This window comes from Lygodium microphyllum, chromosome 5 (genome assembly GCF_053477565.2).
Source record: "Lygodium microphyllum isolate KBCC chromosome 5, Lygodium_microphyllum_v1.1.10, whole genome shotgun sequence".
Lineage (NCBI taxonomy): Eukaryota > Viridiplantae > Streptophyta > Polypodiopsida > Schizaeales > Lygodiaceae > Lygodium > Lygodium microphyllum.
Window position 1 is genome coordinate 15,949,155 of NC_141139.1, and position 26,006 is coordinate 15,975,160.

A 26,006-nucleotide genomic window follows, 5' to 3' on the forward strand; every position below is an offset into this window, starting at 1 on the left:
ATGTACATCTAAATAATGTGTGTACTTTACACGGAGGTCAAATGGCTCAACTGGATGCAACAATTCGAGGAGTGAGTGACGGCTGGAGAGACTTAGAAAGGGAGTAAAAGTACGATTAGATTTTGAGTGTACCAACTATATGTCAGTACACAAAGAATGAAATGTATTTATACTTAGGGGACGTAAGGGTGCATTCACATATACAACTAAATAATGTGTGTGTACTTTACACGGAGGTCAAACGAGCCTTTATCCCAACAACCTCCCCCACTTAAAGGTCCAAAGTGAACCTCTAACCAAACCCCACTAGTCGTATGCAATGCTCATGCTGAGCTTTGCTTAGACTTTCAGTGAGAACATCTGCAAGATTGTCCTGTGTTTTTATCTTGGTCAATGTGATGAGACCATATGCAATGCTCATGCTGAGCTTTGCTTAGACTTTTAGTGAGAACATCTGCAGGATTGTCCAGTGTTTTGATCTTGGTCAGTGTGATGAGACCATCTTCCAGAATCTGTCTGATGAAGTGATATCGCACATCTGTATGCTTTGTGCGTGAATGATACATGGCATTCTTAGCCAGATACACAACACTCTGGCTATCACATCCCAAAACTGCAGTACCCATAGATATGCCGAGATCCTCTACAAGTCTTCTCAAACTTATAGCTTCCTTATAAGCTTCAATAGCTGATATGTATTCAACTTCAATGGCACTCAATGCAAAGATGTTCTGCAACCTGGAACACCAAGAAACAGCCCCACCAACAACTGTAAAGACATACCCGTTGGTGGACCTAAGAGTGTCCAAGTCACCTGCCATGTCTGCACCACAATAACCCTACAAACTAAGTGCACCCTGCCCGTAGCAAATACACTTTCTTTGTGCATCCTTGAGGTATCGAAGAATACACTTGACTGCCTCCCAATGTGTTTTGCCAAGATTTGACATAAACCTACTAACAACTCCCGCTGCATGAGCAATGTCTGGACGAGTAGTAACAATAGCATATATAAGAGAGCCACAAGCTGATACATAAGAAACTCCCTTCATAGCATTTGCTTTCACGTCATCTTTTGGGCTATTAGCTTTACTAAGCTTACGATAAGGAGGTAAGGGTATCCCAAAAGGCTTAGCTTTAGCCATGTTAAATCTGTCCAGTACCTTTTCAATGTACTTTTCTTGAGATAAAAACGGCAATTTCTGCATTCTATCTTTGCGAATCCTCATGCCCAAAATATGCTCTGCATTCCGTAAATCTTTCATGGAGAAAACTGATTTCAACCGATTTTTGAGAGCATCCAAGCTAGTCTTTCTTTTTCCAGCTAGCAACATATCATCCACATACAAAACAAGTATGATGGGGCTGCCATCTGTATCCTTTTTCATGTACAAGCAATGATCTACATGGCTGCGTATAAATCCATGAGATAGCATAAAAGTGTAAAACTTTTTGTACCACTGCCATGGTGCTTGCTTCAGCCCATATAGGCTGCGTTTTAGTTTGCACACCATCTTCTCTTTTCCAAGAACTACAAAGCCCTCAAGCTGTTTCATGTAAATTTCCTCAACAATGTCACCATGCAAGAAAGTTGTTTTTACATCCATTTGGTACAGCTCTAAGTCCAATAAAACAGTGAGAGCAAAAAGCACACGAAGAGTGGTCATCTTCACAACAAGTGAGAAGACCTCTTGGAAGTCAATCCCTTCCTTCTGTGCATACCCTTTGGCAACCACTCTTGCCTTGTACTCGAGTTTCCCATCAATTGTCTTTACTTTGTACACTCATTTGTTTGAAAGAGGCTTCCTTCCCTTGGCAACGACACAAGATCCCAAGTATCATTTGCATATAGAGATTTAATCTCTTCCTGTATAGCTAGCTCCCACTTACTGCTGAATTCGCATGACTTGGCCTCTTTGTATGTAAGAGGCTCACCCTCATATGTTAGCATCACATAATGCAAGGAGGGGTCAAACCTATGTGGTTGCCTTCTTACCCGTGTAGACTTACATACCCAATGACCAACATCTTCAGGAATTGGGTCTACATCTGGAGGTATGTTATTTTCAAGATTTATTGGCTGCTGTAAGCCATTTTCAGCATGCTGTTCATGCTGTACAGCACCTTCATTTTCATTACCAACACCTGCATTTTCATAATCAACAAGTCTATCTTGCTGTCCATGAGCTCCTTGTGCTCCTATTTGCTGTCCATCATCATCTAGCTCAAAAATAACTAGCTGATTATCAGTTTCAGCCTGTGGTACAGCACCATGAGGCTCATTTTTCGAAGTAATAGGTGGCTGCAAACTCTTAAAATTTGACCTTTTCATATCTTCATTAGAGGCTAAAGTACCTTTCAGCAATTTCGCCTCATTAAACACAACATTATGGCTGCGAATAATTTTCTTGGACTCGGGTAACCACACTCTATAGCCAAATTCACCCTCATCACCACAGCCCATGAAAATGCCTTAGGTGGATTTTGGATCAAGTTTGTTCCTTAACTCGTCTCTAACATGCACAAAAGCATCACAGCCAAATATGCATAAATGGTCATATAAGGCCAATTTGCCAAACCAAACCTTCTCAGGGATGCCATTATTTAAGGACCTGTTTGGAGAGCAGTTGCAAATGTGAAAAGCGGTTTTGAGTGTCTCTCCCCAAAATTCATGAGGGAGATTAGCAGTGGACAACATGCACTGCACTCTTTCACAAAAAGTCCTATTCTGTCTTTCAGCCACCCCATTCGAAGAAGGGCAATAACGAGCTGTAAGCTCCCTCTTAATACCATGCAAGTCACAAAAAGACTCACCCCCGTTATCAATTCTCAAGCACTTCAAACTTTCTACCTGTCTGAGTGGTCACAAATGCATGAAAAGTTTTAAAAACAACAAACACTTCACTTTTCTTTTTCAACAAGTATACCCAAATCTTTTTGGAATAGTCATCAATAAAGGAGATAAAATATGCAACACCGTCCAACAATTTCATGGACATACTACATACATTAGAACGCAGTAAGTCCAAGACATTGGACTTACGAGAGACGCCAGGGTAAAAGGAATTTTTTATTTGCTTTCCAAACTAACACTCATTACAAAAGTCAAGTTTAGAGCCTTTTCCATCAACCCTCTTCAGAGAGGTAAGGACATCAAGTCCTTTGTGCCTCATATGGCCTAATCTCTTATGCCATAACTCCAAGTGACTACAAATTTCAGCAACTACAAGAAACTTGCCATTCAAGGCTTTACAGTGCAAACATTACAAAGTGCCCTTCTTGGTTCCTTTTGCTATCAGCATGGAACCCTTTTTCACTTTCCACAATCCACCACCAAACAGTGTAGTGTAACCATGCAAGTCAAGCTAGCCAACGGATAGTAAACTCTTTTTACTGCCAGGCACATATCTAACATCTTTCAACACAAGCTCTTGCCCATTGTCTAAAAGACAAGTATACAGTGCCAATCCCATCAATGCTGCGAGTGTGGTTATTTCCAAGATACACCTTTCCATAACTGCTTGCATTGAACATAGCAAAACACTCCAAGCAAGGAGTTACATGGAAAGAGACACCAGAGTCTACAATCCAAGTCTGAGTGACACCATCATCAACTGACAAAAGTGCATCAATCACATCAGCCTTGGTAATCTACATATCCTACATGTGACATACAAGGGCATCATAATCAACTGCCCATAATACATCAGTCTCTGTATCCGAAAGCTCCTCTATGACCACACTAGAGGCCACATTGGCCTTTTCCTTGCCTTTGACTGCCTCAGATGCATCTGTCTTATCCTCCTCCTCCTTTTTGTCTCTTGCGTTCTTCTTTCTCTCTTGTTCCTTCTTGTAATACCTGCAATCAAGTTTCTTGTGGCCCTTCCGACCATAGTGATAGCAAGTAATGTCACTCTTTTCCTTTCCTTTGTTCTTGCTCCTGTTTCTCTATCCTGCATTTACATTTTTCTTTTCAATCTTACCTCTTACATTATAAGCTGAGTTGCTGCCTTCTCCACTAGACATACATCTAATTTCTTCATTCAAGATTAAGCTCACCCCATCATATGAGAGATTGGGGTTATTGCTGAGAGAAACCACCAAGGTCTCCCAAGAGTCAGGCAATGTCATGATCAAAAAGATCACCCTCAACTTATCATCAAAGTCCAAATTTGCATCTTTGAGCTGATTTAAAATCCATGTAAATGCACTCAAGTACTCAGCTGCAGGCTTTGACTCATCCAATCCTATATTCACCAACTTGTGCATTAAATGCACCTCATTAACAGGTGTGGTGATCTCATAGGTAGTTTTCAGCTTCTCCCATATTGCATAACATGTATCTAAACCCTTAATGTCTATCAAGATGTCATCAATAACACCCATCTTAATGTAAGCCACAACCTTTTTGTTGACTCTGGCCCAATTGCATCAGACATTAGTGCGGGTTTATCTTCCTGCAAAGCATCCTCACAATCCTTTAGGAACGATATGCCTTGCATACGGTCTTTCCAAAGGTCAATGCCATGACCATCAAACCGTTTGATTTCCATTAAACTCTTGATGTCTAAACTGGAAGAAGTTGCAACCATTTTATCACGAACACAAGAGTAAATACCCCTGAACTGCAAAAGCACAAGCTGAACCAACAAACACACTATTGTTATTTCCCAACTAAAAATAAATCTCTGCTGTTTGTACATGAACCAGCTACCACACTAGCAAAAATGCAGAAATTTACCAAATTTTGCACAAACCCCCAAAATTTCAGGTCCGAAAGTGCATAAATGTCAGCCAATCTGACCCACTTGAGCAAAATTTTACCGATACATGAAAAGCCCCAAATTTCTTGGATTCAATGTCAAGAAATTTTACTCAAAAGAGCAAAATTCTGACAAATTGGGTAAAATCCCCAATTTAATTGAGGTCACCACACGCAATGTCTCCAAATTTTGACTTGAATGTCACTGCCAGGCATGGACGATATAAAATCCGAGAAAAGCCCCAAATTTCCGAGCTCGAATTTGCACAAATCTGAGATCTATGCCTCCAATGCGTGAATCCCGGTTAGAGGAAGGAATTTCAAAGGGATTTTAAAGAAAATAATGGTTTTTTATATATTTAAAAAAATGGAATGACGGAACCGTTGACCCGTCAGGACAGGCTGCGTCTATTCTGCCGCGTGGCTCCCGTCAGTTGCCGCGCCCGTCAGCCTTGCACTACGTCAGCAACACGCTAGTCACGTTTGCCAACCGTCTGCCCCATCACGCAAGTGCCCTGTCGCCCAATTGTTGCGCGTTGTGCCGTGTGGTCCCTTGTTATCCTGCTGGACCTGCGTCGCGTTGGACCTGCCGCCTAGACTGTTCGCCTGCCACTGCCCAACACGCTGGTCGCCAGGAACTCCAACTATTTGTTGGTCATCAACTCTGTCAGCTGATCCGGTCAGCTCTCGAGAATCGTGCACTCTGTGCTCTAATACCAATTGTTGGAGCTCAGCTAGATGCAATAGTTCGAGGAGTGGGAGTGACGGCTGGAGAGACTCAAAGAGGGAGAGTGAAAGTACGATTAGATTTTGAGTGTACCAACTATATGTTGGGACACAAAGAATGAAATGTATTTATACTTACAACACGTAAGGGTGTATTCACATGTACAGCTAAATAATGTGTGTGTACTTTACGCGATTTTTACTTCAATTTTTATTGTGAAATGGCTTCATCTTCTTGCCCTGCTTATTATCGTGCCGGCGGTTGAGGGAAGAAGGTCCGATGACTGGTCATGGTAGGAAGAAGTAAATGATGACCTCCCATTGAGTAGTGGAGGATCTCGACCACGGGCTTGCAAGCTTTGCCCATACAAGCGAACTAGTGAAGCAAACAAGGTAATCCATTGAACCGAGCATTTCTATTTCAAATTTTTATTGATTTTAATTTTTCAAAGTTACTTAAATATTAGAATATGGAATACCAATTGCGGCTTGTTTCATCTTATGCATAATTAGGTCCGAGCTCATCTCCTACATGAGCTAAATTCAAAGATATGGTTTTGTCCTAATGTGACCTTGGAGAAGCAAAGGGAGCTTCGCGACCATGTAGCAAGTCAACAAGCTCACCTTGCATCTATACCACGACATATTGCAATTAACCCTACAACTTTTGCAACACCATCCCCATCAAATGTGCCTAGAGCAAGATCAATATCAAGAAGTTCTACCTCTACATCTATTGCAAGCATTGCATTGGCCATGGCATCAACAGCGCCACATGTTGCACATAGACAGAGTACACTTGATGTTAGTTGGGATCCCAAGAAGAAGGAAGAGGTGGATACATCAACGGCACATTTTTTCTATCGTGACCACATTCAGTTTCGTGCAACCAAATCAAAGTATTTTAAATTGATGTGCAAGAAGATTGGTGAGTATGGCCCTTCGTATGTACCTCCATCATCAAAAACCTTACGCACCATTTTGCTTGACAAGGAAAAGGGCCTTGTTGAGCAAGCAACAATGACTAGAAAGAGCCAGTGATGGAGTTTTGTTGATTGCTAATGGTTGGAGTGATACACACAAGTGATCCATTCATGGCACGATTGCTTATTCTCATGGAAAAATGTATTTCATATTTTCACATGATGCATCGAGGTTAGGAAAGTTGGCAAATGTACTTGCAGCAAAGTGAGTTACAGGTATTGAGCTTATCGGCCCAAAGCATGTTGTGGGATTTGTAGCAAATGGAAAGCCCGCAAAAAGGGCAATCCGTGCTATTATCCAAGTATATTATCCGCATATCACAGTTTCATATTGTATGGTTCATTGCTTGAATAACCTACTAAAGGATATTAGTAACTTGTCATGGATTGCACCTATCATAGAGCAAGAAGCTCGAATGGTTAGCTTTGTTTTGAAGCACCAATTTCTTTGCCATCAATTCTCTTTGTGATCAAAGAAGACACTTTTAAAATACTCTGATACCATATTTGCCCTTAACTTCTTGATGCTAGATAGATTAAAAGAACGCAATGGTACCTTGAGGCAATTATTCCTTAGTGATGAGTTCACCGCATCAGCATTGGCAAATATTCCTACAAGTATCTTATGCTTGGAGAAAGCAAATAACTCTGCTTTTTGGGATGATGTAAAGCGGATAGATGCTATGATATCCCCTATTGTGCATTTATTGAGGGTTATGGATGCTATGCAACCTTGCATTGGCAAGGTGTATGAGGCTATATGGGCCAATGAGCCTCATCTATACCCGTATAGAAGTGCACACGTTCCAAAGAGGTACTTCCATGACGCATCGACCAAATTTTGAAATCTTGAAGCTAGGATTGACTTCTATATTCATGATGGATTGTTATTAAACAAAGAGTGGGATTGACTCTCGGTTTGAGCTCACATGAGGAAACATCTTGGTGGTCTTTGCCAAAGCTAGGGGATTCATGGTAAACTAGCATTAAATGTTGACCAACCTAAACACTTTCTTGGCACTATTTTGTACTATTCATTTGAGCTCCCCCTTCACATTCATTCATTCATCACTTGTAGATCCAATGCATGCCCTGTGGAGGGAGGGGGCCAGTGCCAATGCCCACGCAACCAATAACTCACTATTATACGCGACTATCTTGTGTTTAATTTATGGATTCCATTTCCCAAGCACATCTCTGAGTTCTCTTTTTGCAATGTTCTTGTGTTTTTGGATGCTTGGAAGGAGGCTTGTGGAGTCTGAGGTTTTGCAAATGGGTTAGGAGTTGAGAGGAGGCTAGGCTCAATCGACACATCCCAGGAAGTGTAGGTGGAGGGATAGATTGAGAGGTCTAAACTAGTACAAGGGGCTGCACAATATCCCTCTCATCAAAGACAACATCTCTTTAAGTCAGGCTGTTGTTTGTATGAGGATCATACAATCGATAGGCCATAGATTTGGAAGACTCACTTACAAATATCAAGAGATTTTCTTTGGGCACAAGCTTACCCATCTTTTCATCAGGAGTATACGTGTATGTATAACTTCAAAGGCTTGAAGGTGGGATAGGGAAGATCGAGTGCCAAGAAATGCCTCAAAGGGGAACTTATGAGGTATCACCACTATCAGGCACCAATTTTTCAAGCATACCATGTTTATCACTCCTCAGTTCCTATACTTTACTACTCCATTTTGTGGAGAGTTGGTAAAGGTTATTGATATTGGATGCTATGCTCTTTTGAGAACTCGCAAAAATCATGGGAGACAAACTCACCCCCATTTCCACTTCTAAATGTGTAAATATAGACATCCATTTTGATTTTACACTAAGCATACCCATGTGAAGAAGTATGTGAGGGCTTTAGATTTGACTTTAACAAAGTAAACCCACATATATCTCAAAAAATCATGTACTAATAGAAAGTAATATTGTACTTTATTTATGACAATGATAGGTAATTGGCTAGATTCCTCCTCGATGAAGGAGCACATCACGAATATGGAGGACATGAGAGGTAAGCTTGCCTCTCTTTGTCGAATAATATCCTCTAAAGACATGGCTATGATGCTTTTGACTCAACTGCCATCTCCTCGGTTCGATGTCTTCTACACCAACCTTATCACATTAATGACATGCGAGACGCTCTTATGGAAGGAGCTTTCACTACTTGTCTTAGAGCATGGCAAGCGACTCAGTGAGGTTGGAGCACGTGGTTTTGGCTCCACCAATGCATTTACTGCAAGTACAGGTGGAAGGAAGAAAAAGAAGGCATAGGCCAAGGACAAGAAGCAAGAGGATAAGAAGAATGAGAAGAAGAAGAAGCCGAAGTGCCCACACTATGGGAAGGGCACTCATCTCGAGGAGAAGTGTTGGCAAGAGTACCCCCATTTGAAGCCCAAGGAGAAGGAGAAGGATTCGAAGGATTTGAAGGCTGCCCCAACGATGACAAAGTCTGTCTTTGTGCATGTATTTAAGAAGGAGGCTTTTGCTTCTTCCACATAGGGGAAGCCTTGGTTGGTAGACAATGGGGACTCTTCTCGCATGACCTATAGATAGGATTGGCTTCAGGACCTAAGTGCCAAAGGGGGCACTATCACCATTGGTAACAACTCTACCATTCCCGTTCGAGTGGGGACTATTCCTATATTGCCAAACAGGTAGTCTTCTTCCGCCAAAGTTCCCTATGTAATGGATTTAGGTTTTAACATGTTGTTTGTTCATGGTCTTACACAGCTTGGGGCCCGTGTGGTCTTTGCATAGGATGTGGTGTCAGTGGAGGATACTTCTACAAGTACCATTCTTTGAGCACGATTCCAAGAGAGTGGGCTTTACACGCCCACAACCTTAACTGCACCGTCTTTCCATGAGCTTGGGCTGCATGGCATGCTCATTATGGTCATCTTCATTTTGATGTGATCCAACAGGCTTCTTGGAAGAAGATGGTGGAGGGACTTCTTGATTTCCCTCCTATTCACACTTTGTGCCGTAACTATTTGAGGAGCAAGCAACATAGGCAGCATTCCCAAGTTACCACTAGGAAGGCTTCTACACCGCTTGAGTTGGTTCACACCAACCTTTGCAGACCTATGGGAACGGCCTCCCTTGGGAAGGCCAAGTATTTGATGTTGATCATAGACGACTTCAATCGTCATGTGTGGTCTTATTTTCTAGAGTACAAGAGCAAAAAGTACTCTCATTTCTACGAGTAGAAGGTGTTTGTGGAGACACAAAGTACTTCCAAAGTTCATGGCATATGAGCAGATCATGGTGGCGAGATTCTTCTAACCTCTTTTCTCAGTTTTGCAAGGATCACGACATTCGGGTGGAGTATACCCATCCAAACACACCTTCAGAGAATAGTGTGGTGGAGTGTGCGAATCGAACCATGCTAGAGATGGCCCGATCAATGTTGGAGCATTGGGGTCTTCCTCATTCCTTTTGGGGTGAAGCGGTGGCTACTGCAGTTCACATTCATAACCGCGTTACAAGACATGACTCCTTATGAGGCTTTCTTTTGTCTAAAGCCTTTCGTGTCTCATGTTCGCATCTTTGGTTGTGATACTTTTGTACATGTGGACAAGAAGAAGAGGAAGATGAAGCTTGACTCAAAGTCAAGGAAGGTCATCTTCATGGGCTACAACATTACTACGAAGGACTATCGACGACAATAAAGCTTGAGGCGAGCAAGGATGTGATGTTCAATGAGGCTTCGACCTCTGAGGATCCAATTGATGGTTCTATTGCAATAATTCTGTCATTGACTGACCCTCCCCCACCCTTAGTTCCTCTACTCCCCTCCAAGTTGCCTCTTCACACCCCTTCTTCGTCTTCAGCTACTCCCCCTCGTTCTTCTTCTTTCTCCAATCTGGCTTCCCTACCTCCAAATGCAACTACTTCTTCTACTTCATCGCATACTTCTACCCCTTTTGACTGCCCTCCGGAATCTTCTAAGGATGCTCAGCCATCCAAGAGGGGAGCCTACTTCAAATGAGGAGGATTTACCTTCCCTTGGTGAGGGGGAGTCCCTACCCCAAACAGGTGCATTGCAAGTACCAAAGACTCGACAATCTCCCTCGCAACAAGACGAGCCTATTCAGATTCCGCATTGGTACCGACAACTCATGCAAGAATCAAGTGTTTCTCACTTTCCTGCTTCTACACGTCCACGCAAATCAGCTCGCTTACAGGCCTAGCAAAATAGTTCACTTTGTGTAAACTGTGCTCTTATGTCATAAATTCTTCATGCTAGTGAGTCTACTACAGTTGAGGAGGTTCTTGCACAAGATATTTGGCATTAGGCCATGCAAGAAGAGCTCGATTCCATCGAGCATAATCACACTTGGGAGTTGGTTTCACGTCCCTCGAAGCCAAAGGAGAAAGGCGTGAAGTAGGTCTATAACACCAAGTACCTTGCAGATGGTTCCTTGAACAAGTACAAAGCTAGGCTTGTTGCCAAGGGTTTGGCTCAATGAGCAAGGTTGGACTATTTTGAGACTTTTGCACCTACGGTTCGAATGCCTACTACTTGGGTTATTTTGACTCTTGCAGCACACAACCACTGGCCTATTTATTAGATGGATGTAAAGTCTGCCTTCTTGAATGGTGTCCTTGAGGAGGAGATATATGCTTCACAGCCTCCTGGTTTTGTTGTGCGGGGGAAGGAGGACCATGTCTACTGATTGTGGAAGGGCCTCTATGGCCTAAAGCAAGCTCCCATATCTTGGTACCAAAGGATTGATTCTTTCTTTCTTCAACGTGGTTTCCATCGATCAACTCATGACCCCAACGTATACTTCTAGGTTGAGGGTAACAAGAGTGTTTTGCTCATCTTGTATGTGGATGATCTCATCATTACAGGAAGCCATACTCATGAGGTTAATCATACCTTGGAGATTTTGCGCCAAGAGTCTGACATAACGAATCTAGGGATCCTTCACTTCTTCCTTGGATTGAAGATTTATCAGATGGCATAGGGCATTTTTCTTTCACAGCACAGGTACATTTTCGAGCTTCTCTTGAAGTTTGCTATGGCCACTTGTCGATCTATTTCATGCCCTGTGGAGCCAAAGTCCAAGCATTTGGCAACAAGAGTTTCCCTTACAGATGCCACCCATTACAAATGTCTTGTTCGCTCTCTCATCTGGCTTATTCACACTCGATCGGATATTTATTTTGTTGTGGCTCTTTTGTCTTCTTTCATGAAGACTCCCACTCAAGAAGGGGGCTACTCTCTTTGATTGGAGTGATTCTGATTGGTCAAGTGATGTGGATTCCCAAAGGTCCACTACCAGTTATGCCTTCTCCCTTAGATCGGGAGCTATCTCTTGGAGAATCAAGAAGCAGCCTATTGTGGCCCTTTCTTCTACAAAGACAAAGTATCGTTCCTTATGATCTGCAGCTATGCAAGCGGTTTGGCTTTGTTGCATGTTAGCAGAGATTGGCTTTCCTCAACCAAGACCTACGGAGCTATAGGTGAACAATCAAAGTGCTCTAGCTCTAACCAAGAACCCTATGTTTCATGCTCACATGAAGCACATCAAGCTTCAGTACCACTATGTTCGAGAGCGGATCATGGATTCCGAGTTGGCGATAGCCCATTGTCCCATGGAGAATAATGCAGGAGATCTCTTCATGAAGACTTTGCCCAAGGCTTCTATGCTTCATCACATGGGGTTATTGGGTCTTCAAACCCTCCCAGGAACTGAACATGCCTGTATTAGTTATGTCAGTTTGTCATCTCTTGGTTGTGAGCTCTTATCAAAGTCTAACGAAGACATAGGAGCTCTGGCAATGTAGGCGCACTTTCTTTATTTGTAGGCTTCTTGTGTGCATTCCTAGACCAGTTACTACTTACCATAGTCTGTCGACACCTGTCAAACATTGTTATTGCCATCTAGGATTTTTGTTGGGGTGTACGCTATTTTTTCTAGCATTTTTCTTCAGTGATCAGTCTTTATTGCTGGTCAGCCAACATTTTTTGCCTTCTCCAAACCAAGTCGACCAGTTTTTTTACGTCTTTGCTATTTATAGCCAACCCTCCCCCCCCCACTTGGCACACACGCACACTCTTCAATCTTCAATCTTCCCTTTGCAAGTACACACTCCAACTCTCCGTGCTTGGTGTTGCCATCATCATCAGCTTGATCTGGTGCCCTCACTCACGCTTTGGACTGCGTGCAAGGACAAATTAGTCCATCATCATTGTATCAACATTCTTCTTCGATCACTACAATATTCTTGTACTTCCTCTTTATCTCTCTTTTCGCTTCTCTCTACATTCATGTTTGTCTTCCATTGCGCAATCTCACATTGCACACATCCTTGGAAAGTTTTAGGTGTGGAAGGCTTTCAGCCATCTAATGCTATGACAACTCCTTGAAAGTTTTAGGTATGGAAGGCTTTTAACCATCTAATGCCATGACAACTCATAAAGAGAGTCGTATCCAAGGTGTCATACACGAAAGTGCCAAAGTTGCTCCTTGTCTTAAGGAGTCTTGGTTGCAATCAAGTGTGGATATGATCAAACTTGAAAACTGTGGCCGTTGGCTTGTATACAAATTGTGTCATTAGATATAGACTATTAGGCTATAGCTCATTGTGAGCAATTACTAAACAAAACTTGGCATCAAGTGTCTTGACCGTAATTGGTGTAAAGAGACATCTTTCTAAATGGCAAAGTTTATGGTCAAATAAGAGATTCACCGCAAGCTAGAGGACTCAATAAACATCATTAAAAATTTGAGATCCGAGCCCTTATCAGTTTCAAATCTGACATGACTAATGCCATGCCCTAGATTAAACAACAATATGTATCCCAATTGGTGTGTCCTCCTTGGGTTGAGAATTTTGGAATCTCATTAGTGTCATACTCAAGTTGTCATCCATCTCTTTTTGAGTTGAAGATAGGATCATCTGGATGGTATATCAAAGAAAAGACAACTTGTCATTTTCAGCTAACACTTGTTATTTATAGCCTCTATTTTCCACTTTTAAGCATGCAAGCCCCACACTTATATATTGAAGGTCTCTGGCTTCATTTTCAACAGGCTCTAACGCTAAAATTTCGGCCACATGCTTTGCACATGCAATCTAGCACTCATTTAAGAAGCTCTTTCTACTTAGCTTGATCAAGTCCAAGAACAAAAAAAGAACATCAGCTTGTTGCCTAGAGTATACGAAAATTAGGGTTTCAAAGCCCTAATTTTCAGAATTGCAGCAAATCGGCCCATTCTATATAGTTTAGGCACTTGGTATCCGTGGTTTATTTTATGGTTGCATTTCATTCATGTATAAAGCATTCTATGTGGTACCGTTCTGTACGTTCATTTCGTACTATTTTGTTCAATTTTCATGCGTTCAGCTTGTGGATACCTTTCATTCAAGCTTCATCTACACCTTCTATTCAAGCTTATCTACACTTTACCCTACTCTTATCCCCCCCCCCCCCCCTCTCTCTCTCTCTCTCTCTCTCTCTCTCTCTCTCTCTCTCTCCGTATCCCTATCCCTCTTCCTCGTTCACCTTCCATTCAAGCTTCATCTACACTTTCAATTTAAGCTCAAGCTTTATCCACCTTCCATTCAAGCGTCATTAGATAAGAGTTGCTCCTCAAGATATTCTCAAATCAACATTTAGGACAACTTTTAGTTTGTATGAGTTTCTTGTGCTACCTTTTGATCTCACCAACACTCCTGCAACCTTCAATAGAATGATGGAAAGAATTGTTAGAGTATACCGGAAGTTTACATGTACTTTCTTTAATGATATTTTGGTTCATTCAGAAGATGAAAAAGTGCATAAGCAACAATAGATAGTGTTTCAAGAACTTAATACATACAAACTTTATATAAATGGCAAAAAAAGTGAATTTTTTCTAGAAGAGATTCACTACTTATGCCATATTGTATCCAAAGATGGGATTCGAGTGGATCCAAAAATATCAAGGCTATTGTAGAATGGCTAGAATTGACTAGTGTTCATGAAGTTCGAAGTTTCTTGGGATTATGCTCTTATTACAAGAGATTCATTAAATGATTCGTAGTTGTTGCACCTTTGCATAATTTGACTAAGAAAGCAATAGAATTCCGATGGACGAACTCAGAGAAGGAAGCTTTTGAAGCTCTAAAGTTCTATATCAAAAAAGGACACGTTTTGATTACACCTAATTTGTCAAATCCTTTCTTTATGGAATGGGATGCTTCAAGAAACGGCATTGGTGCAGTCTTAAACCAAGAAGGGTATATAGTTGCTTAAGCAAGTAGAAGGTGCAAAATGCAAAAAAGAATGCTACTACCCATGAAAAAAAGTTGATGGCCATCAATCAAGACTTAAAAGATTGAAGACACTATCTTTCATGAGATAGTCTGAGACATTTTCTCAACCAACCAATGATTTCTAAGAAGCATACTCGGTGGGCCAATTACAACATACTCTAAGCAACGTAGTTAGCAAGATTCAAGATTTCTTCTACTGAATACCACCTCAAAGGGACCTAGAAGATCTATTAGGCTTCCACATACTTACATTAGATTATATAGCATACTCTAAGCCAAGTAGTTAGCAAGAGGCTCTAAACTATCTAGAGGGGCAATCAAGCATGGAGAAGACGCTAAAGAGCATTGACAAAAATGGAACTCAAACATTGGCACTGTTGAGATTTAGACAATTACACCTAGTGTGCCTCTTTGTATGGAGCAGTTGAGCCACGGATATACAGCTTACTGGATCACATAAGCACAGTGGTGAATAGTGCTACCTATCCTAAACCTTTAAAGCATTATACTTTCCTTTCATTTTAAATGCAATATGATGGTACTTTTGTCCTTTCACTCAAGTGTTTGAGTCATTGTCCAACCACACAAGATTGTGTTTATGAGTGTAAGTCTCAATCTTGGAACCTAATTCACTTGTCCAACATTCTGTCTTCAACTCTATGTCTTCAAGCCACCATAGCCATACTCTAGATCCGTGTTTTTCACATGGTATCAGAGCTCAACCGAGCATGGCTTAGCTCAACTCAGCTCTTCTCTCTACTCTCTCAATCTCTCTCAACCTCAGTCCAGCTCAGTGTCCACTCATGACTTCATTTTCAACTTCATTTTCATATTCCACAATGTGGCAACCATAGCAGACTGCACCTATCCACCTTGGAGCCTCTCGATCTCTTCAACCAAGCCATCTCAGCTGAAGCTTTCTTCTGGGCATATCTTCCTAACCTCATGGCGCTTTCTCCTGACACCTCAAACATAGACATTGGTAATCTCTAACTCCAGCATTCTAGAAATTCGTGGTCGTTGTCGTGTTTTGCGCCTTCGTGTTGTTGTACATCTTGATCCATATCTGCGTACTGCGATTCACTCTATGCCTATAGGGCATTTGAAGCCCATCACATGAGCTTCCTCCTGATAAATTTTGAGCCCAAATGCTTTACTGTAGCTACAATAATCTAAGAAAAACTAGTCAACCAAAAACCCTAATTATTAGTTCTCCATGGCCAACTTTCTTCAAAGCTTTTTTCACTTCATCTTCCCACTCGTTCCAGCACTCTAAAGTTCCTGTCACTCAAATTTGAAGTTCCCAACATCAAAACAAGGAGGGGAAGATTCAATTTTGGAAGATCTTGAAGGATTTTGAAGATTTGGAAGATTCAAGGAAGAAGATACAAACACGGTGTCTATTAACACTCGTCTAGTGCTCTTAGCACTTGTGTCTTTTGATACAATCAACTATTTTGCTGCTCAAATCTGAGAATTTGGTGCTAATTTGCTATTGTTCTAGCAATTCCAGCATGGGTAAAGACTCATCGACATGTCGCTTCAAAGGAGTCGAGTTTTATACCTGGCAAACCCGCATCACAAGCTCATCTTAATGAAGAAGGCTCTATGGGCCATCACCAATGGACAAGAGAAAAAGCCCCAGGATGCAACTCTTGCAGTTACTTGGTAAAAAGGAGATGACAAGGCTTAAGCCATTATAAAGCTTGAGTTGGATAGCAGCTACATCCATCGTGTGGATGCTTGTGACACGTCACACATTCCATGACACTTGGGATAGATTGGAAGATTTGTTTGGTGTACGATCCAAGTCCTCAAAGTATAGTTTACTGATTGAATTTTTTTGACTTAACATGAAGCCTCATACATCCCTAGCATCCCATCTAAACTACACAAAAAATCTTTTAACCCAGCTTGCAAGAATAAATCTAAAAATGGATGAAGATATATATATTGGTATCTTGTTGAAAAGTTTACCTCCTAATTATGATAATGTTTCAACCACTTTAATCATGCCAAACCCTAAACTGGTTGGCATTAAGACCCCTCTATTGGAAGAAGAAAAAAAGGCGAAAAATAAAGAAGAGTCAAATACTTCTAAAGACGAACAAATGTTGTATGTTAGTAACAGGAACGAAGGAAAAAAAAACCAGCTATTTTGTGACTTCTGCAAAAAGACCGGACACACTGAGAAGTTCTGTCGTGCCAAAAAGAGGTCTCAAAAGGCCTATCTTGCAGGTTGTAAAAAAAAAAGATCATAGAGCAAAGGAAGAAGAAGAAGAAGACTATCAAGAGCGGAAGGACAAGCCTCATTAGTCCTTCTATTCCCAGTTTTTTGATAGACTTTTTTAAAGCCTTGTATAACCTAACCATAATACTTCTGTCATAAGCTTTGTAAACTCCTCATGTAGCCTGGCATTACAACATTTATACACTTTGTGAGGCCCCTGTTACAACCTCTAGATGTCCACCATGTTTTTGGTACCCACACTTAGCTTTGTTTTGCAACAACCTCTGGTATTTACCATGTCTGTGATATGCCCACACTTTACAGGTGGTGACTCCCTAAAACCTCTAGACACTTTGTGTCTTTCTGGTTATGATTGAGAAGGAGTATTGAGATTTAGGCAATCACACCCAATGTGCCTCTTTGTATGGAGCAATTGGGCCAAGGACATGCAAGCTTACTGGATTCTATAAGCATAGTGGTGCATAGTGCTACCTATCCTGAACCTATAAAGCATTGTACTTTCCTTTCATTTTAAATGCAATATAATGGTACTTTTGTACTTTCAATCAAGTGTCTGAGTCATTATCCAACCACACAAGATTGTGTTTATAAGTTAAGTCTCTATCTTGGAACCTAATTCACTTGTGTGACATTCTATCTTCAACTCTGTCTTCATAAGTTCACTCTATGTCTTCAAGCTACCATAGCCATACTCTAGATCCATGTTTTTCACAGGCCAAGTATCCAAGCCACAAGAGTCATTGGGACTAAATGAATTTTCCACACCAAATTGAAAGCTAACGGAACTTTGAATATTACAAGGCTTGCCTTGTGGTACAAGGGTTTTGACAGAAGCATGGCATTGATTATCAAAAAACTTTTGAACTAATTATACAATTGATTTCATTCCATCTACTACTTGCATTGGCCTCTTACCATGGTTGGCCTATATATCAGATGGATATCAAAAGAATCTTTCTAAATGGATATTTGGATGAGAATATCTATGTGAAGTAACCTCTTCCGAACTATTCAAACAAGGTCTTTCACTTGTGGGAAGCTCTTTATAGGTTGAAGCAAGCACCACACTCTTGGTTCCATAGAATGGATTATTCTCTTAGGACTCACAATTTCCATTCTACTCCTTATGACCCAAATTTATACATTAAGTTCAAGGATCCGTTCAAGGTATGACACACTCTCAGAGCTATCATCGACATCTCTAACTCCTCTTAAAAATTACCTCATTTCCGATGCACCAAAGACATGGAGATTTAAGGCCCATTGTATCATAACAACATAGTCTATCTTCACTATGAGTTCTCTTCACCTTGAATTCTGCTGCTTTAACTATGTTTTGTCATGAGTTGGCAAATGCACTTATCTTTCTTAAAAAGTTTTTTGTGCAAGTTAAAGGAAACTTACAAGTGTGCAAGGATGGTATAAACGCATATCTTCTTGCTACCAATATAAAAATTTCATCCTATTTATGTGTTCAAAGAGGCCTTTTCAATAGTGAGAGATCTAGCAAGCAATAAAGACTTATTTGTGAACCTATAGTCCGACAGTGAAGGGGCCAAAGGCATCCCTTCCACATCAATGGTTTTCGTCAAGCAACATGGAGATACTTTCTAGTTCACATGATTAGAAAAATACAATAGCTGGGTTTTTAGATGAGACTATCAATGCAACTAACAAACGTTCTTAAAACACAACTACTGGCCTGTGGAGTACTTTGTGCTTGATTCCTCCTAGATATACCTTGTTGGGTTGTCTCCTTGCAAGGATCGCTTCCCAATTATTAAGGAACAATTCATGAACCAAGCTTAGCCATGATCAATGGCTTGGAACATGATTCTACTTTCAAATTTGTGTGAGGGTCCCAATAACACTACATATAGTTGAAGTACACTCCTAAGTAAAATTGGCAAATCAATCAAGATACAAGGAAAATGTCCCATTGCATGGCACAATTTGAACATGCACTACATGCCCAAAGTCAACAATGGCATAAGTTGGTTATAAGGTTACGATTGTCACCCACAAAGATCTATCTAATCATGGTTTTGTCATGAAACTCAGCAGTCTTGCTAATGAGATACATCCGGTCCAAGTTTCCAAATTTGCCAACCAAGCACATGATGCATTATCAACAAGTATCTTCTATCACCAAATCCCCAAAAAGCCATCAGTTCATGCTTGCTAACTTACCACCTCATACCTAATCTATTCGTTCAGGCAGCATTCCCTTCAGTTTAAAAAAGGCACTCAATTCCCAGAAAAAACCTAAAAGTGAAAGAATGATACGCCAACTATCTATCAAATCCCACTAGAAATGCTTACTCACAGCTGCATCCACATTAGCAGGTGACTCATCATTCGGGCTTGACAACATTGATATGATGCTCAGAAGTATAGTTTCTACCTGCAACCCACATACATTTTCTACAGTGTAAGGAAAAATGATCTAGAACTTCATAAGTTTCAAACTAGTAGCAGAATTCCAAGCAGTTCTCTTGCACAGCTTTCTGAGAACAACATCTGAAAAATGGAATGTACCGTGTGTACAGGGGACCAGCGTTCACTTGCAAGTTCATAACCACTTGGATCATCTCCAGGAGCATGGAGTATTGATATACATACACGCCCATCTGGATAGACTAAAAGGAGGAGAAGACAACAAATTGCACAAGAGATATCATCAATTGTTTGTGAAGTGTGATGGCTGGCAATATGAGTGTTTTGCAAGGCGGACTCTGACATGCATGCTGTAAGCTTCAAATACCCTACTATTCTCTGAACAAAAGCTAGTGCTTCAGGTTTAATCAGATTACTACAAGAAGATTCAAGGTCACCTACCATTTGGATGCCACATTTCCGATGTGAACCTAACTGATGGAGGATTGTTAGGGTAATCTTCTGGGAAACTCATGATGGCATTGAAGTAACCACCTTCACTGCATTCATGTAACACATGATGACAATAAAGGTAATGCCTCTTGCTTATTTGACATCAAAAAAGTGAGCATGGATGTGTACATATGTGAAAAGACAGATCATTTCTATATGCTGTTTTATCATTTAGATCAATATACCCCTATGCATGCAACAACCATGTACCCTATGGTATAGATTCATCATTACATGCCTGACCATAGAATGTGATATCACCGGCTGTATGTCTGATGTTTTGCTTATCAATATATACAAATAGTTCCAGCAATTTTGCAAGCAATTGTAATGCCAACGGAAACAGTTCTCGTTTCTTGACGATGCTAGAAGACGTTGCCTGCTTTCAATTGTAATGCCTGTATGTGCAGTTCTTGTATTCTGCATTGTTAACGATTATAAACACAACATTTTCCAAAAGCAAATACATACTAGAGAGTATCAGGGGGGCCAATAATCGCGACATCCCATGCAAACAGGTTTGAATCGTCCACGAGACCTGCAGAAAACCCCTCCACGGGGTTCCTAGTGAGATCTGCGAGGGAAAAGGAAGGAATCGTCAAGAGAGGTTCAAAAGAAATTTCCACCAACGCAAAGGTTCGTTACACAAACATGCCTTTGAGCTGCTTGCGAAGGAGGAGGCTAGCTTGTGTATCTGCCATGGCTGCTGTTGTGCGCGAGGGCAAGGGACGGGGGGTACTTTGGAGTGGTTAAAGACAGGGAACCAAAGGAAAAAAAGTACCAGGTGTGGCGCAGAAGAGATGAACAGTCTCCCACGGGCCTTTAAAGGTGAAAATCATACCAACAACAAATATTGTCTCCTCTGTACAAACCCCAAGACTAGGCGGCATCTGTTTGAATTACCATTTCATAATATTGATGAACTTAAATTAAATCTTGCAATATTATAGAGGGATTTGATTCGTTTGCTCTTTAGCCCTCGGTTTCAAGGCTGGTTAGGAGTAGAATTTTTTGTAATTCAAGTGCTTTAAACGTCCTCAAGGGAGCATGCCTCCCTTCCAAATATAGCCAAGAGAGCGAGCAAGAGGGAGAGAGCCAAGCTAGCATTTTTCTTATGCACGAATAGGATAGCTTACAAGCCAAATGATTAGCAAAGCTTTATCACACACATGTGAACATAGATGTCCAACCAAGTGATGCAACCAACAAGACTTAAACCATAACCTCATGATTGTGAACCCAAGTGTCAACTTCTAGGCCATCACCCTTGGGAGAATCCCTAAGTGTTCCTAGGTACAGTCATCATTTTCAAGTGACCTTGTGTGCAAAGGGAGGATTTAATGGGCAAAGGCCTTTGCATATAAGGGCATCCTTGTATCTTCATCTTCTTCTTATTATTCTTCTTTGGAGGGGGGGACGGTATACTTTATCCTCTTGTATTGCTCAAAATAAAGAAAGATGCAACATAAATACATCTCTAGGCTATTCCTCATGTCCCATGTGTAAGGGTTCACCATGAAGTATGAGGAATCACACATAGAAGACCTCAATTAAGAGCACCATTATTGCCCGTATATAGGTACATTTGGCTTCAACACCAATGCATAGCTACAAAGCCCCAAAAGTGGAGAAGGGGGAGAGGAAACCTCACACTCAACCCCCTTCAAAGAGGTTTATGGGGATCTAAAATGGGCCCATCGATAGTGGCTCTCTCACACTCTAAGCTCATCGTCAGACATCAAACAACCAACCCCCATGCCCCTACAACCATGAGTGGCTAGCATTGACTAGAAGACCTCTTAAAACTCCAAAACATTACATTGTAAGTCCACTCATCTAATTTCCTACCTAACTCCGAGTTGGAGTACCCAACATAAGGTATCTAGTACACCACATATACGTGACACATGCTCCTCCCCTGCTAATTGCCATGGCCTCTAATCACAAGTGTACTAACCCAATTAGGGATTGGCCCATCAGTCCTCTTCTTATATCACAAATCGATAAAAGAATGTGTCTCTAAGGCATTCGAGCAATTTTGCGATGAAAAGGGGTATTAAGCATTAGTTGACCGCCCCTTACACCCCACCCTAAAACGGTGTTGTAAAGTGCATGAATAGGACTATTCAAGAAAGATTCCACAATATGCTAATCATTGTACTTTTAGGCTAAGACAATTACTACAACAATTCATCTTATTAATAGATCCCCATAGACTACTCTTGGTAGTAGAGTTGTAGAGAAGGTATAGTCTAGTAAACCTCCCTCATATGCATACTTGCGAGTCGTTGAATGTCAAACTTTTTGCCATATCCACAAGGAAAACCACAACAAGTTGGATCTAAAGTTTATTAAGTCTATCTTTCTTGGATATGGTAATGCATGTGAGATGGGCTATCGTGTAAGCTCGGAAGATTATTCGCAACCATTATTATATTGTATTCCATGAGAAAAAGATGCATATGAGGCTAGATCATGTAGTTGAGATACATTGTATTCCTTCTCTTATAATACAATCTGCCCTAATTAGATAGCCTACAGTAGCATTAGATGATATAATGGTCCATGATTGCTTGTTGTGCATGATCATCATGCTCTAGTCATCCTAATTGTTTTGAGGCCTCTATGTAATACACTTTTGGATTACATATTCTATTTACATTGTAACCATTGCACTTGAACAAATAAGCAACAAGGATGTTTAGGTCCTCATTCATTAGGTCCATTTGCACTTGTTGACATAATGAGATGTTTGCCCTTATATTGAGTATCGTTAAGAGCTCATCCTCCAACCAAACCTCCAACATCATCATAAAATTATCAGCATCATCTTATAAGTCTTGATCAATTGCCACGATCTTTCCATTCACATAATGCCATCTCGTGTAATATAAAGAGGCCATGTAGTCTAAGTTTTTCTCACTACAAAAAAATCATACATGGGATTTGGTTTCTTTGCCAGATTATAAACATGCATTACTATGTAAGTGGGCGTATAAGTTAAAGAGCACCCTTGGCTACCATAAGCTAGCATACAAGGCACATTTGGTTGCTAAGGGTTTTAAGTAGGAAAAGGGAATTGACTTTAATGAGATATTCTCCCCAATGTTCAAGATGACTATTCTTTGCTTAGTATTGGCCTTAGTTGTGCTAATGGATCTGAACTTGTACCAAATGGATGTTAAGATAGCTTTCTAACATGGGGACCTGCATGAGGATATCTATATGCAAATTGCCTAAGGGCTTTGAGACCTATTGTGCAAGTTGAGAAAGAGACTTTATAGACCTAAGTAAGAACCTAAGGAATGGTATCGTAATTTTGATGCCTTCATGCACTCATAGGATTATTCCCATACGGATACGGATTGTGTCTACATGAAGAAGGCTTATGATGGCAGCCTTATCATTTTGGTGCTATATGTTGATGACATAGTGATTGCTAGGAATGCTCATGAGTTGGATGATTTGAAGACTTAGCTCAAGAAGAGCCTTGAGATAAAGGACATGGGTTATGCCTCTCACATGATATATTAACCATGTGCAATTGCTCCAAGGGACTCCTCTACTTGTCCATTCATAAAGTCCTTAAGCTATTCCATATGTAGGGTGGTAAGCCTATTGGTTACCCAGTTACCATTTCATGTGAAGGTTAGTCTTGGAAATTATACCCAATTAGATGATGAGAAGGCAAAGATGGCCAAGATCTTGTATGCATCCATGGTGGGTATCTTGATGTATGCCATGATAGCCACTAGACCTGAGATAGCATTTGCAATGGGCTACCTACATTTACTTGTACTTATTGCTCATACACTTGTACATTAAAAGTAGTAATTGCCCATCACTATCACTTTATTCCTAATTCTTTCTATGATAATAAGGGAAGGAAGGTCATAAATTGTGACTATTGGAGTTCCCATACACATATTTTGCTCTCTCTTGCTTGAACCTCCATAGCTCTTGCATCTTCTTGTTTTTGCTTGTGCTCTCACCTCTTGCTCAACCTTTAACCAAGCAGTGTCCTTGAGAGGGCCGCCTTTCCACTTGGTGATGTATTCAAGGTAAACATATGTCCTTGGCACATAAGGATTACCTCGACTTCGAAGGTGTCATTAGAACGAAGTAATGGAACATGCCTCTCCAATCAGGTAATTGGGTGGAATTTTTGTAAAAAGAAGACATGAAATGTATTATGTACACAAATGCTCTCTGACAAGTCCAACTTCTTGGTAACTTTATTGATGACCTCAATGATTTTGTATGGTTTCCTCATGTTTTTGGGCAGTGTCATGTGCTTGGAAGTGACTGGGACAAAATTCCCTTGGTGAAGAGTACTTTCTTGCACTTTTTGTTGGCTTGCTTGGTCATGAATGACTTTACTCTACCCAAGACTCTTCTTAGGTATTGCATTTCTTTCTCTCCATTTTTAAAGGAATTCTTCTACATCTTGGCATTTTTATTGCATTGACCTTAACACCAAGGCCAAGGGGGTGATGATTTCCTTCCTTGTGGCCAAATTGTAAGGGGTGTAACCTATTGCTTTATAGATTGTGGTGTTGTAGTGGAACCACTCTAGCATATCAAGATACAAGGCCCACCAATCCTCTTGATCCATTGAAGCATAGCTTTGAGATAGTCTTTAATTCCTTTGTTCACCTACGATCTCATGCCTACTTGAAGTTCAATTTTCCTTTGGTAAACTGTGAAAGCAGGGTCATTACCGTGCTATAATCTTCCACAAACCTCAAACAAAACACAATGAATCCCAAAAAATCTAATTCTTTTACTATAAACTCACATATTTCATATTTTGCATACAACTTGGATTGCCTTAGCTTGTCCAAGACCTACCTCAACTATGTTGTATATTCCTCTAAGGTTTTTCTAAAGAGTATGAAGTTATCTACGTAGATGATGACAAAGACATCTATACCCTCCCTAAAGATTCCATCCATCACCACGTAGAACATGCCTGCTAAGTTTAAGTCCTAGACTAGCCATTTATAGCTACCATGTTGAATGTGGAACGTTGTTTTTGGGATGTTTTTCTTGAGTTATGCAAATTAGATTGTAGCTTGATCTAAGATTTATGCGACTAAGTACTTAGTTCCATGCAACCTGACTACAAGATCATCTACTAAGGGCATCATGTACTTTTTTTTAATGGTGATTTGACTAAGTGTAAGTACATTATGTCTCCTTTCTTCACCAATTTCTCCACTTGCTTGGTGCTACATGCCATGATCCTAGGTCAAATACTAGTATTTGTGTTGGCCACGTGCCTGTTTAGTGCTTTGTTTTGAGCCAAGGTCATTGGATTACTTAGTTCTAGCTTTGCAACTTGGCAAGAGGCTCCTATAAACTTGGTTGCTACTACTTTTCCTCTTGGTTTTTCCTTCTTTACTTGCACTTTGATTGAATATATATTTGGAAGCTACAATCTCTCACATGGGACTCGTACTCCTCCTTCATTCATATCTAGCAACTTCTCATTCACTTCTTCTATTGAGGGTAAAGGTGCATGTGCATACGTCACTTTGAATTACTACATGCACCATGACTTCACACTTGTATATTGTAGATGTGAACACCCATCACTATCACTTTATTCTTTATTCTTTCGGCGACTATTGAATAAGGGAAGGTTGGTCACACATTGTGACTGTTGGAGTTCCCACATCTTGTGTGTGTGTGTCTCTCTCTCTCTCTTTCTCCCTTGCTCCATCTACCATAGCTCACACCTCTCTTGCTTTCACTTGCTCATGATTCCACTCAAGCTCCACCCTTCAATTGGTATCAGAGCATAGCATTTAAGGAGCTTCTTCTTGATTTACTTTGTCCTAGATTCGAATATGTACAACTCAAATTCATGGTAGCCATTGCTTCAACCTATCGGTATGTATACCCAAAATTGTTTGGGGTCCATTTGAGCACTACTTGCAAGTGGGTATCTCAATCATTGGTTGTATACTTAGGACAACTTGCTATCATGCAAATAAGGATACCCATTTCTTCATTATTTAAGCTCCATTTGATGCTTATATGCTTGGCACATGTCTTGAGGTGCTCTTTGGATTAGTTTAAGTTTGCTTATCTTAGTTTTAAGCAGGATTCTTTGATGTAT

General features: G+C 40.6%; 1 protein-coding gene across 4 annotated transcripts in view; it reads right to left on the reverse strand.

The window, feature by feature from the left end:
• LOC148035531 (ubiquitin-conjugating enzyme E2 7-like) overlaps window positions 1-20,760 on the reverse strand; it is a 44,663-nt gene extending 23,903 nt beyond the window's left edge. For 2 of the 4 annotated variants that reach the window (XR_015690832.1, XM_087677489.1), the window contains exons 1-5: window positions 20,538-20,760; window positions 20,354-20,456; window positions 19,832-19,929; window positions 19,532-19,632; window positions 19,316-19,397 (exon numbers count right to left, since the gene is read on the reverse strand). Coding sequence is in view for 3 of the 4 variants with exons in the window: in XM_087677489.1 (XP_087533615.1) it covers window positions 19,316-19,397; window positions 19,532-19,632; window positions 19,832-19,929; window positions 20,354-20,456; window positions 20,538-20,583 (430 nt within the window). In the remaining variant the exon portion in view is untranslated. The remainder of the gene's footprint in view (window positions 1-19,315; window positions 19,398-19,531; window positions 19,633-19,831; window positions 19,930-20,353; window positions 20,457-20,537) is intronic. The other 2 variants (XM_087677488.1, XM_087677487.1) reach the window with 2 other exon arrangements.
• Between the last annotated feature and the right edge of the window lie 5,246 nt (window positions 20,761-26,006).